This window comes from Phalacrocorax aristotelis, chromosome 2 (assembly GCF_949628215.1).
Source record: "Phalacrocorax aristotelis chromosome 2, bGulAri2.1, whole genome shotgun sequence".
Lineage (NCBI taxonomy): Eukaryota > Metazoa > Chordata > Aves > Suliformes > Phalacrocoracidae > Phalacrocorax > Phalacrocorax aristotelis.
The window spans coordinates 31,856,025-31,869,438 of NC_134277.1; the positions used below are offsets into that span (position 1 = coordinate 31,856,025).

Here is a 13,414-nt window from a genome sequence, read left to right on the forward strand (position 1 = left end):
AATATATCTCTTAAAGTGCATACCTGACATTTTCAAGTTAAAATGAATATCCTTCACTTGCCATTCACTAATAGTAATGAAACAAAAAATGTATGTCACGTGGAGAGGCTCATTAAAATATAGATCAGGACATTTCTTGGGGTGGAAATTTACTTTACAGTAAAAGGAGACAGAAACATAAAAATCTCAATAGAATGAGTGGGTTGGTTTAACTCCATTAGAGCCTTTACTTTACTCTCCAAATGCTCATTTCCACACCACCTTAGTTCATTAGTCTCAAATTTCACACGTGACCTTTTTTTGTCAACATTTTTCATTAGTATCAAATGTAGCATACGGGGTTTTTTTGGCAACCTAGATTAATTTCACATGGATAATAACTCTCACTTTCAAAGACTGGCATCAACATACTTTCTCACAAGAAATTCTGCTTCAGGCACTACTTTGGAAACCAAATCTGTAGTTGGGGTAAATTGGCATTATTCCGTTGATGTCACTTTATACCAGCTGATGATCTGGTCCTGGAAAATCACCTCAAGGACTTTTGTAACTTTCACACGCTTCATAAGCCTCATTTTGGGGCTCAGGGACAGTGATGACATCAACCTGATTCTGAGGATTAATACATGAAGTCATCTGCAGTTGCTGTGAGTGACTTCTTCAAGAGTCATAAGGGTTCAGCTTATTGCAAGATTTGGCCATGATGTGGCAGTAGGAATAGCCTCAGAATTTCCTTTCAGAGGTAAGTCATAGTATTTCCATCGTAAAATGAATAAAAGAGCAAAACTCAAAAGATGGCTTTAGTATGAAGAGGTGAGGTACTCCTGAGACTCCGTACAGATTGCATATTGGATTATGGCTGTTCAGTGCTGCTGAGGATGGATGCAATTACATATTAAGAAAATGTTTATCATTTGTAATGTTCTTTTTTGGCTTGAGCCATCTGTTTCAGAGACCACGACCTCTTCAGTATGTTGTATCCTATCAGCTGAGATCAGCTAAGATACATGAACGTGATTAACCACTCATGAGCATGGGGATGGAGTCCTATATGCATTTCTCCAAGGCATATTTTCAACTGTTATAAACTGGCATGATGCCAGTAGTGTAAAATATATTTTATATTCTGAAAATACAAAAATAAAGAGTAAACTTAAAGTATATTAGTTTACTTATGCATCGTAGTGTATGTTAACATTGCATTGGTTAACAATGATAACCACTGACACCTCATTTTCCTGCTAAAAAAAAATAATAAAACTTTGGGTGAGAAAAAGAGATTAGTAAGTTTGTAATACATACTGGACCATTGCACTACCTTGCCTGAAATAGGCTAATTTTGTCTTTCTCAAGACTTTCAAACACTGCATTTCTGCACTGGACTCTCTCACTTCTGCTTCTGTTTTCATACTGGCAGCACTTGGTGCTGTGATTTTGGATGACAAGTGACAGTACACGCTTTGAGATGGGAAGCAGTACTAAGGGTCTTAGAAAGAGAAATAGTGTTGTAGGTCAAAGTAGGACTGAACACAAAGTGCTGTATGGGAGACTGAAATGGACAAAAAAAACCCCCAAGAAAAACAGAGAGAAAAATCTTTAATTACAAGCAACCAATATTTAGTTTAAAGAAATTGCTACTTATAGCTGTATATAGATTCTGTGTGTGTGCACATGCAGTGTCTAAAGACTAACTTTTACAATTCAGTTTCTTCTTCATACAGCAAGCAACCTCATGTCTTTTTTTAGTAGAAACACAGTTCTAAAAGCTTTAAATAAGGCCTATATTTTTTTGTTTTTCATTTTTCCTAGGTGAATCTGTGATTTACACACACACACACACACACACGAGAAAAAGAGACTGCTTAGACAAAAATCCCAAAAGCACAAACACTAACATAACATGTTTTTAGGAACTGATGATACCCTTACAAACATACTCATACCAATTACTATGGAATTCTGGAAAATACTTTTTGATATGATATTTACTCAATTTTATTGAAAATACATAATAACTTAGAGAAAATATGGAGGACATTTTAAACATAAATTAGGGAAGTTCCTGAAGTGCTACTGGAGAAAAAAAGCCTTATATTTGGCACAAATTTATATTTAAAAATAGGAAAAAATGAGGAAATAACAAAATTCCATTCAGGGGGAAAGTAAATAGCCACATGAATTGCTAAGATATCATGGATTTTTGTTGTAAGCCTGATACAAAACTTTATAGGCTAAACTCAAACTGTTGGAAGCCAATGGCAAAACTCTCATTCATTAAATGAAGCTAAGTTTTTATCCCATGAGTTCATGATCACAGAAATTTAAAGGGCTGGTATATTCAGTAAATAGGTTTAGCAGAAAAATACTGCATTTGCAATTTCAAAATCACCTTTCTAGTATTACAAATTGTGTCCAATGATGTATTCATGGGAAGGAACACCAGAGCTACTTAAAAAAGAGCATAATTCTTAAAAGAAGAGATGGTAATTGCTCCCTATTTGTTGATAGCAAATTTTCTGAGAAAGGAGAAGCCTGAACTTGTTATACTAAAGATACTTATAAATGAATAAACCAGATATTTGTTTCAGGAACAGGTCAGAGATTCAAAATATGCCTTGAAGCCACATTAATACCATGCATCCACTAAATGAAATGCAGTGAGCATCAATAATTCTAGCGTGATAACTATCTCTTTTAGGTCAACCAGTTTTGCTTTCATGTTCCTTTTTCTACGGTATGTGCTGGTTACCTTCGTGTTCCTGACTTCACAGAATGCCTAAATATTTACTATTAACACAGAACATGGTGCTATAAATGCAGGTACTAACTACAATGTTAAATGACAATAGCAAACTGGAAACAGAGATAATCAGCTCTGCTTCTAGTATTTCAATTAATGTTAAAGAAAGAAACCCTGCATTTTAAGGACAGAAGGAAAAAACTGACAGAAAAAACTTATCAAGTTGGATCTGTTAGATTATGGTTACTTTTTTTCCATGCTATCAGCAGGTTTGGATGTTGGTAGTTTTGAGAGTATGAGGGTTTTCCCACAGCCTAGATGTCCATATGCTGCTCTCCTTGCAGGAAATGGAGGGACATGACATCTCTGTATCACAGGAGTACCAAATACTTTTATCTTCCTGTAGGTGATCGAGAGTTGTACTGGCTATCATGATACGAATAAGATGCACAGAATTTAGGCAGTGCTAAACAAAATTAACCTGTGAATTGCATTATGTGGCATTTTGGTCAAAATCTCTTCAGATCTAGACCAGTTGTTTTAAATATAGCATTATGCAACACATCTTTTAAATAAATTTCTTAACAATATTATTGTGCAAAGTGCAATCAAATCTAATCAGTTTGGCATTAATTAAGCTCTAATAATATACTCTAGTCTCTCTTCTAAGTAGTGTGATCCGTTTCCCCTTCACACAGGTAGATTGGAAAACATTACGGTGTCATCATAATTTTTAAACATACCGAGAAAATGACAGAGCTGCAAAATTAAAATAAATGATTAATGGCATTTTTTTCATGTTTTGTACTAATAGGTATCACTGAGGTTTTAAATTAATAGAGCTGTCAAGCTCAGGGTTGTTACAGATCCAGTGCAGAACTAAAATGGAAATTATGTATTCCATAGACACCTAAAGATGACACTTTGGAATATTTTAAATTTTAATTAGTAGGTCCAATTGTTTTTTCCCCCTCCTCCCTAAAACCACTGCAAATTAATTGGCAATTAGTCACAACTAATTCTTTTCTTAACAATCTGAACTAGAAAGAAAGGTGCACTACATGTTAGGGTATTTGTCTGGGGTGCAGAAAGCACACATGCAGTAAATTGCTTTGTCAATTACAAAAACTACTGTTGTGAAATTAAGAAAAAATATGCATAGGTAAACAAAACCAATTAATGTGCAGTGTACCTGTGAGCATAAAAAGTAATGCCCAGGTGAAAAATAAAGTGTTAGAAACTCAATAAATCACCCTGGCCTTGAAACAGAAAGGTATGCATATTGTTGCTCAAAAGGGAAAAAAGATGTAGAGTTTTAGTATAACAGCAAAACCTTTTTCTAGTGATTGACTTTCATTTATGGATTAACTATGTAATAAATGTCCAATATTCTACTAAAATCAGCCACCATATCCAGGACCCAGTTTCTCTTTGCTCTAAAGAAGCAGACACAAAAGTCTAAATTATCCCATTATAAACAACTAATAAGAAAATATTACTACATTCAGTGACGTATTTTACAGGTACTTACAGAAGATACTTTACAGAGTCTAGAATACAGCTGCAGGTTCTTCATGTGATCTATGGGGGCTGGAGCCAATGGATCTACATGAAAGTGAGTCTGTGACTCACTCTCAGTTTTCGCACCCAGCCCTGGAGTAACAGTGATTATTAGTAAAACCTTTCTTTGTTTTTCTTGTTTCCTCTGGATTTAACTACAAAGGTAGGACTTCAAAAGGATGTCTGTGCTCAGGCTTATCACATCTATAGGGACTAGAGGAAAGGTCAGAGAGAAACCATTCATTCATTCATTCATTCAAAAATTACAATATTTTGAAATACTATTTCTAAGTTTCATTATTAAATGGCTTATTACAAGTATTCCTGTTAGTAAATAATTCTAAAAATACTGTGTGTTTCAGATGCCTATGATTTCTGGCAATCCATTAGGTGGGCTCTGACTATGTATTTTCATTTTCGTTCCTTCATTTAGGCATTATTCTTGCATCATCTGTAGACATTTCTGTCCTCTACATTTAATCTAATGTTGCTAGCAGCTTGACACTATTTCAGATATGATGCCAACCAAGTCAGGAATAGATGAAAGAACTGAAATCACAGTTATTTCTAATTAAGATGGAATATTCTTATGGATTTTTTCAAAACAATGCTAATAATTGATGTAGCTAAATTGAAAGATTATTTTTGTTAAAAAAAATCCTGATGGCTAAAGCTAGAAGTTCATTGAATTAGCTTGAGAATCTTTGAAGTTTCATTACTATTAATGACCTGTTTGGAGATCAGGTGAAACCATGGATATCTTTCATGTTACTATATTTGTCTGAGAGAGCTCTGATAGAATTTCCTCCTCAGCTAATCAGACGAGATGTTTAACATAACATTAACATTATCATCTTTCTTTCTCCCAAAGACTCCTCTATAAAAACAGTGAAAACAATATAATTTGATGCTCAGATTATGTACCTTATCATACCAGAGCACAGTGGCTTTGCCAGACACTGCAGTCTGCATGTGTTCAACATACTGAATAATTCTGGATGACAGATCTTTGGACCACGCCACTTACATTTTCAAGTATGCACAGGACCTACAGAAACACATTCCTGCTCTCTTCTAGGGATGCTAAGTGCGTGTGCAATAGAAGATCATAAAAGATGATAAACGAAGCACATGACTATTTCTTTAGTACTGAAACTGGTAGCAGGAATGAAGAAATCACAGATCACAGCTTCTGGGGAATCACTGCATTGTCTATTGCATCCCACAGCATTTTCTCAGAGACCACGCTGTCATTTTGGGGGAACATGATCTCTATATGTATGAGGAGGGACAGCTATCAGCAACTTCTGCTACTTCTATAAAACTTTTTTCCAGTCAGAAAGGAGAAGTAGCAAAGAAAAACTTGTTGATTCCTTCAACGGGAAATAAACTTCCAAGTCTGCTTGCGTAGCCTGCATCCCATATGTAACAGGGTCTTGATGCAGAACTTGTTTTCCTTAATATGCGTAATGGAATAGCAGGAGAATTTTGATCAGGTTAAACTTGATTTCTTGAAAAATAATTTGTAAAATACTCTCATTTGTATCAAAATCTGAAGAAGAAACAGAAGAGGACCTCTGAGCTTAACCACTTGCACTTTGGACTAGGGTTTACTCAATACCTGCCAATTGTATGACTGTCTTTCTCAGTCTCTGTAATTTTTACAGGTCAGTCCATAAAACTACTGAACTTAGATGACACTGAAGTCCCCGAGATGACCATACCAAAATAAAACCTGTGTTATTTCAACTTTCTAAAAGACAGTTGGAGAGGGAGGGATGGCAGGTTTTGTTTTTTAACAATAGCTTTCTGGCTGGAGCACCAAAGAATCAAGACCTGAGGCTCAAGTGCTATATCTAGCTGGTGTACACGATCTGTGCAACAGAACCACGTGCAGGGGTCTCTCCCCTAAAACTAGTGACTTGGTATATCCAGGCAGGCCTGTATTGTGTGGAGACAGTATCTTCTGTTCTTAAAGCCATATAGCTAGTAAACTAATAAGCACCTTCCCTCAGCAACCTAATGCGAAACAAGAGGTAGCATGGGAATGTCTCCCCGTGTCTCAGTGCATGATGTAGAAGTGCCAGCATCTTTGTATATGAGCCTCAGTTCCTTGTAAGAGCTAGAGAAAGAAATTTCCTGAGAGGAATTAAAAGGAAAACCAAACTCTCATACATTTCCTAAGGAACCAAACTCATCAATTTCTTTATCTGATCATCACATTTTTTTCCATTTAAAAACTGGTCATTAATCGTTTGCTTTCAGGTAATTTTGGGAGAAAACTGTGGGTTTGACTCTAGAGAAGACAAAAGATCATGATTCTTATATTGGTCTCCCATTTATTTTTTACTTAAATTTGAGCTCTTGCAGGTTCAGATAATTGGCTACACAGTTGGCTACACATAAGAATTTATTTTTATTTTATATTTTTTTTTTCCAGATTCTGATTTTGGATACACATGACTGAGATATCATCCTGATACTTATGTAATCAAAGGCATTTTGGCTTCCAAAGAAAGACCTCTCTGAAGCACACACTTAGAAATCAAATCTTAAACTTCAGTTGACAGAAAGCTAACATCCATCTTTGTCATTGTCTCAGGAGGAATTCCTAGCTACTCTGCAGAAAACTTAAAAAAACCTGTAGCATAGTTAGAATTAGTGGAGAGATGTTGGACCATATATGTTTGTTCCTTTCTAAGATGTAGAAAACAGAGCAGGGTACATGTACAATAAATAATGCGAGGCGCAATTGCAATAAATACATTAAGCTCCCCAGCAGAGAAAAAAACGTTTCCTGAAAAATGAATAATATAACATAAAATAATAATTCTATATCTAAATTCATAGGGGTGCAGTAGTCTAGACAAATAGTTCATGTATTTTCTTCTCAGAGGAAATAATTACATTAAACAGTACAGTTTTCTTCTGTAACATGAAGTCTATTCTCTTAACAATGAAATGGCAAAAAGGATGGGTTTCACAGAACAGTATATGCCATTTCTATCCCCTTTAAAATGGTACTTCAACTGGACAGCAGTAATTATCAGCAATAATTTACTGTTTCCTCAAGTCAGTAATTGAAATGTAAGAACTGTCTCTTTTTCCAGGTTTGCCCTCAATTGTGCAGGCAGCTTCTGCCAGCATTATCAATCAGATAGCAGGGATTTTGCACAGAGCAAGCAATCAAGACAAAAAAGCACACATGTTATTGCCAGCATCCTTCCATAAGGTCTTTTCTGTAATCTGGTAACTGAAAAATTACATGTCTTTTTCCTGAACATGTAACTGCTGCGTTCAATACTGTTGCTCAGCACAGAGCCATCTCTGTGGAAGAGGTAAAGATGATATCTCTGAAGTCCAAAAAGTTTCCTGGAATATATCTCACAAAATTCCCACTGTTCTGCCTTCACACAGTGTGTGTTCACATGGTTCTCCTCTCATTGCAGAATCTGAGCACTTACCATAGAGAATTAGAGTTCAGGCGCTCTCCCCACTGTTCAGCTGTACGCTGTGGCGTCTGGTAAACATGGACTATCAAAACCCTTTTCTGTCATCCTAACACATACATTATCAGCTGCCATGCCTATTAGCACCCTACTGAGGGTGCTCCCTTTTACTTTTTTGTGTAGCTTTCAATTCTAATACAGACATAAATCTCAAGAAAGCGATCCAGTACCCTGGTTTGGAGAATTACTCCCATCTATAGTGGGATTTCTTCCTTGTCACATTATATTTTTTTGTCATACTTACAAGCTGCAAGACCACAGCAATTCATCTACTTAAAAACACAGGTCTTCTTAGAGAAACAAAATTAGTAAAATTGTGTATTAAATCATGTTACTAAGACCATATTCAACAATAAGGCACTTATATTTCTTCAACATCATCTTCAAATGCTCAGTTAGCCTCTATAATTTATCAGAGAAAGATGAAAATGGAGAGTTCTTAGAGATACACCCTTCTTTGTCGTCTGTATACAGTTACTGAAAGAACCTCCCCTGAGCAAGCTCCTCTCCTCTCCTCTCCTCCTCCTCCTCTCCAAATTGCTGTTTACCTGCCCTCACTTCATATGTGTGGGCACTGAAACAAGAAACCAAATAATTTCCTTAATTTCTCCTTTAAACTGTAAGGATTTTTAAAATATTAGTTCTACTGTATAATCCAGTCAGCACAGTCAAGACTTTAAATAAAACCTCCCTGATATGAACAATCAAAAAGAAAAATGAAAAATCTTCCTAAATTTTAAAAGAATAATTAGTTACTCTATACCTTTTAGCATCAAAACAAACATTGTTTTTTCCTCAGCAACAGAGACTATAAATCTGATACATCATCATAAATAAATGATCACATTGGGCAAAGGGATGCTGGGACTGCACCCTTTAAGTATTTTCCAAACTTTTGAAAGAAATGCCTTTTTATTCCATCCCAACCTGTGGGAAAAAGCAGCACGATAAACTGAAAATGCAGTGGATGTTGAACTATTGAATAACGGTGTGAAGATGTTATTTAAGTAAACTGAGTTAATGCTGATGACAATGTTTGCCTTTTAAACCGAACAATACCCTTTCTGTCATTGAAGAACTGAAAGTAAAGAAATCAGTTAATATTCCTGACTATTGAAATTTTTGTTACTCATTAAAGAAGGTTCCTAGCTTTTTTTTTTGTTCAGCCCTCTTCCCAGTGATAACGGTATCCTTACCGTGCAAGGAGTTTGCATCCAAGGTTCCCCATCTATCTGCATAGGCAGAGACTTGTTGGTCCTAAAGGAATATATTTCATAGTGTAAGAAAAAGCAATTAGACAAAATTGATAAATGCATTTATCAATTTATCAATGCACACACACATAATCCTGATTTACCCCTAAACTTCTACGTAATCTCTGGTATGTCCCAACATGCTTACAAAAGTAGCCTAGTCACTTAGTAGGCTTAGTTTGATTTTCAACACACAAAGTAAAAACATTGCAAGCATTCACACATTTTGCAACTAATACGCTATTCTCTTATGCGAGAATAGTGTGTAATTTGTGAAATAAAGAGTGAATTATGCAAGAACTTCAGGAATAAACCTTATTAATTGAAAAGACAAAGGAACCTCTGCTATTTTTTATTATTTAGACTGACTACTAAAAAGGAAAAAAAAATTAGCTCTATCGTCACCATTTACTAGAACTATAAAAGTTGTTTTTACACTTGTGTCTAACTCTGGGTTAGACAAAACACTCACATAACATGACAGTTGTACTATATTCAGAGGCTTTAACATACCATGTTATAAATTTAAATTGTTAGTAAAGGGGCACTGATTTTAACATAAAGCTACAGCAAGCGTTCCCTGTCTAGTTTTGGATACCACGTTAAGAAAAGTATAGACAAATGAGAAAGAAAAAAAACAAATAAAAGGATGGTCTTTTTTGGGTTTCTTCCAGCCCTATATTTCTGCATTATAATAGTTTGATAGAAGGCTATTAGAAATAACGTGGAGTTGGCAAATGTAATAACGGAAAAATAAGTCAGCTAAGCACTCATGATGGTCAATGGAAGTTCTGGCTTGGACATTATTTGAAAACAATTAACAGTTCATGGGATTATCCACTGTTATCTATGGCCATAAGTGGAGGAAGGGAAGAATGATCGATGAGGTCTCACTTTATAGGTTTGGAAGGGTTCTGAATCGTTTGCAGTTTTGGTCCTGCTGATGTGAGAGTATAAAAATTATCTTTTGGTATCCAGAGAAGCTTGGAATGCCTCTGTGATCTTATTTAACTTTCTCAGCCACATGAAAGAGTACTTTTGAAGTCAACATCACCCAGTCCTTGAGGAGAATTTCAAAAATATGCCAGGCACTTTGGCAAAAACAACTTATTTTCTTAAAGTTTTCATTGCTGTTCTTCTGGGTTATGCTCATTTTAGGCTTTTGGGGCTTATAATTGTATAGCTAATGATTTTATTAAGATTTTGGAAAATTTTTCCTGAGAAATTCTTCACTGAGGAAGAGCTGACCATCTACCTCTTTTCCAGTCCTTATCTAATCCAAAAGTTAGAATAATTATTTTCTCATTGAGTTCTAATACAAGTTTCCTCTCCTATGAATGTTCTGGTCACTTTTAGCATAGTAAATGATAAAACACAACTAAATTATCGTGCTCTACCATTAGCGGCTTACACATACCAACACATTTATTAATAGTGACTTGTCAGTGTTCAGTAAATAACAAATAAATTAAAACCAGAGCACTTTGACTTCTACAGATCAGAAAAGTGCTTTACAAATACTAATTACATGTTACTATTCCCTGGTGTGGTATGCATTATAAATCAGTTAAAACATGTCAAAGTAATGGTAAATGACTTTTTGCTCAAAATTGCATGGAGTGTATGTCAATAATAAAAACCAAGATGTTCATGCCTTACTCCTTCTGCTCCAACTGCTTGACAGTATTTCTTCAGAGGATGAAATGACAGTTGAATACAACATGTGAAGACTGAATGTAAACACCCTTTTTCTAGTTTTTTGACACATTTAAAGAAAGGAAGATGTATGGCCACAGAATATGGATGGAATAGATATATTTCATATATAAAAATGATACTTTCACAAGCAGTAAGTACAGTAATTATGACTATTAAACTACCAAAGAAAGTGAACTGATAATATGTGAAACTTTACTGTTTCATTACAACAGTGTAGTGCAAACTAAAGCTGCTGATACCTGATTACAACAGATGAGCACTGGGCCAGCCGTCTTCCAGCACTTTTCAGTCCTGTGTATATCTGTCCCATCTCCATGGCTCCTTCCAGACCAACCACTTCCATAAGCTGGTCACTTAGATCTGCAAAAATTGAAAAAACACATTTTGTCTAAACAGCATTTTGACAGTGGTCTCCTGACAGTGGTCATCCTGACTAGCAGGAATTGTCAAAAGACCAGCTGATAATAAAACATGGGGAGAACAGAACTGGCAAAAATTATGATTCCTGAGAAGTGATTGCAGCTTTAATGTTGGACACATCTGGGCCTGTTGTTACACCATTCTAAAATATCCTGACCAAAATGATTCTAAAATACAATAATAATCTCCATGGTACATTTTAATACATATGTACTGAACAAATAATCTTATTATATGAGACAATAGGAGAGATGCCTTCATTTAGGTTACCTGACACTCATAGAGTGAGATGATTGCAGTTTAGAAATTTGTGCTGTCCATTGTTTCAAACAACATGCAAAATCTGGTAAAGGAAAAGCCAGCGCTCCAGATCCTATTGGATTCTCTTCTATACAATCCTTTCCAGATGACATTTACAATTCCAATTCAGCCTTTCTGTGCAGGCATTATTATAGTCTTTAATTATGAGACCACATATTACTTTTTACGTTGTCTCAATTAGTGCACAGGTTCAATGCAAAAAAGGCAGAAAAACCCCTTAGATCAGCAACTATTAATCTAGCTTTCCTGAACTTCGTAGTGCTTGTTTGCACCCAGTTATACATTTTTGTTTCATACTGCTTTTTGATTACGTAACATTTTGGCATTAAACTTCAAAATTTTTTTAAATAAATACTGACTCCGGTAAAATAAATATTAGTTTTCATGACCTTCAAGGAGCAAGGACAAATTCTGTCTAGAATTGCAGATACAAACAGAGATACAACCAGAAACCTGCACAGAAGTATAGCAGACTGGTTTGAGAAGCAACCAAGCAAGGTAATGAAATATTATCCAGAATCAACTAGGGTGTTTTGTATGAAGTGTTTTATATGTTTCTGTTTAAAATCATGTTGCCAAGACCAGATGGACAAGAAAAAGAAAATTTTTTTAGCTGTATATTACGTGTGTTTTATAGATTGGCTGTTAATATCCATGTTTCCAAAAGAAACGCTACTCAGTGAAGCACAGCAATGAGCTAAAATGTTAGAGTCTATCATCACATTGAAAAACAAAGAAAGGAGAGCACATTACTCTTTGTATATTTTAAACCCTTCAACCTTTAATGAAGGTGGAATTTCACGCTCATTATCATAACTATGAGGCTAGTCCAAAGTTTCAAAGGGAGTCTTTTCTTTTCACTTCTTTGGGCTTTGAATGAAGGTAATTAACTGAAAGAGGTACTGTGATGGGGGGGAAAAAGTATTAAAAGCAAATAGGATTTATGGTCTGGATTATTCTGCTTCCAACCAGAAAATCTGATACTATCCAAAGCCTTCATTTTTCTTCTTATACTTTCTTAATATTCTTTGCTATTTTCATTTTCTCATCACAGTGAAATCAGTTCCTTATAATATTAATGAAGCAACAATAAGCCCTATTCTTCCCTATTAACGACAAACAATAAGATGGACAAAAGATTAAAACAGACAATATGATTAATTTTAACTATACATGTTTATAGTTTGCATCCCTGTAACACATGTAAACCCAATTTTGTATGTCTGGCTTTCTGCTGAATTATTTTTCTCTCAAAATGTTTTCCTTAAGTTACTCACTTTTAAACTTAACTCTGATTTAAACAATTTCTGCTTTTCTTGATAGCCATAGGGATTTAAATGGGAAAGTCCTACTCATTTGCAAAAGCTATTATATTATAAAAGCACACAGAACTTTATAGATGTACTAAATCATGAAAATGTTTCCAGCCAAAGAAAACATCAAATTCCTATTCACTGGGTTATTAGAAAATTATTATTTTTTAAACGGGAGAATAATTAAGAACAGATTTTTATTACTGACAGCTCAGGCAACATATGCAAGATTCAGAATAGTGACATTTGCAGTGATATAAATTTGATGCATCATTTTTCAATAGCTGTGAGACTAGTGCCAGTAACAGCAGGTAACTAAGGGCCAAATCCTGGCCTTTGATCTCTACCACATATCTCAAAAAATGTGGTATATTAAACGTTGGAAGATGGAACTGAACAATACTCTTATCTATCAAAAAAATGAAGCCTTTTCAAAAACTTCACATTTGCAGTGGCATGTTCCCAAAGTGAGGTTATTTTAGGCCAAATATGAATATTTTTAGAATCAAGCTTAAATTAGACATAACCTTCCTTCAGAAGCAGTAAAAACTAAAGCAAATGTAACATGCAATTATCGAC

The 13,414-nt window shown here is 35.0% G+C and overlaps 1 protein-coding gene across 3 annotated transcripts in view; it reads right to left on the reverse strand.

The window, feature by feature from the left end:
• The window catches only part of DGKB (diacylglycerol kinase beta), a 364,782-nt gene that overhangs the window by 3,467 nt on the left and 347,901 nt on the right, over window positions 1-13,414 (reverse strand). For all 3 annotated transcript variants that reach the window (XM_075082948.1, XM_075082947.1, XM_075082945.1), the window contains exons 23-24: window positions 11,021-11,141; window positions 9,006-9,066 (exon numbers count right to left, since the gene is read on the reverse strand). In XM_075082948.1, the coding sequence (XP_074939049.1) occupies window positions 9,006-9,066; window positions 11,021-11,141 (182 nt within the window). The remainder of the gene's footprint in view (window positions 1-9,005; window positions 9,067-11,020; window positions 11,142-13,414) is intronic.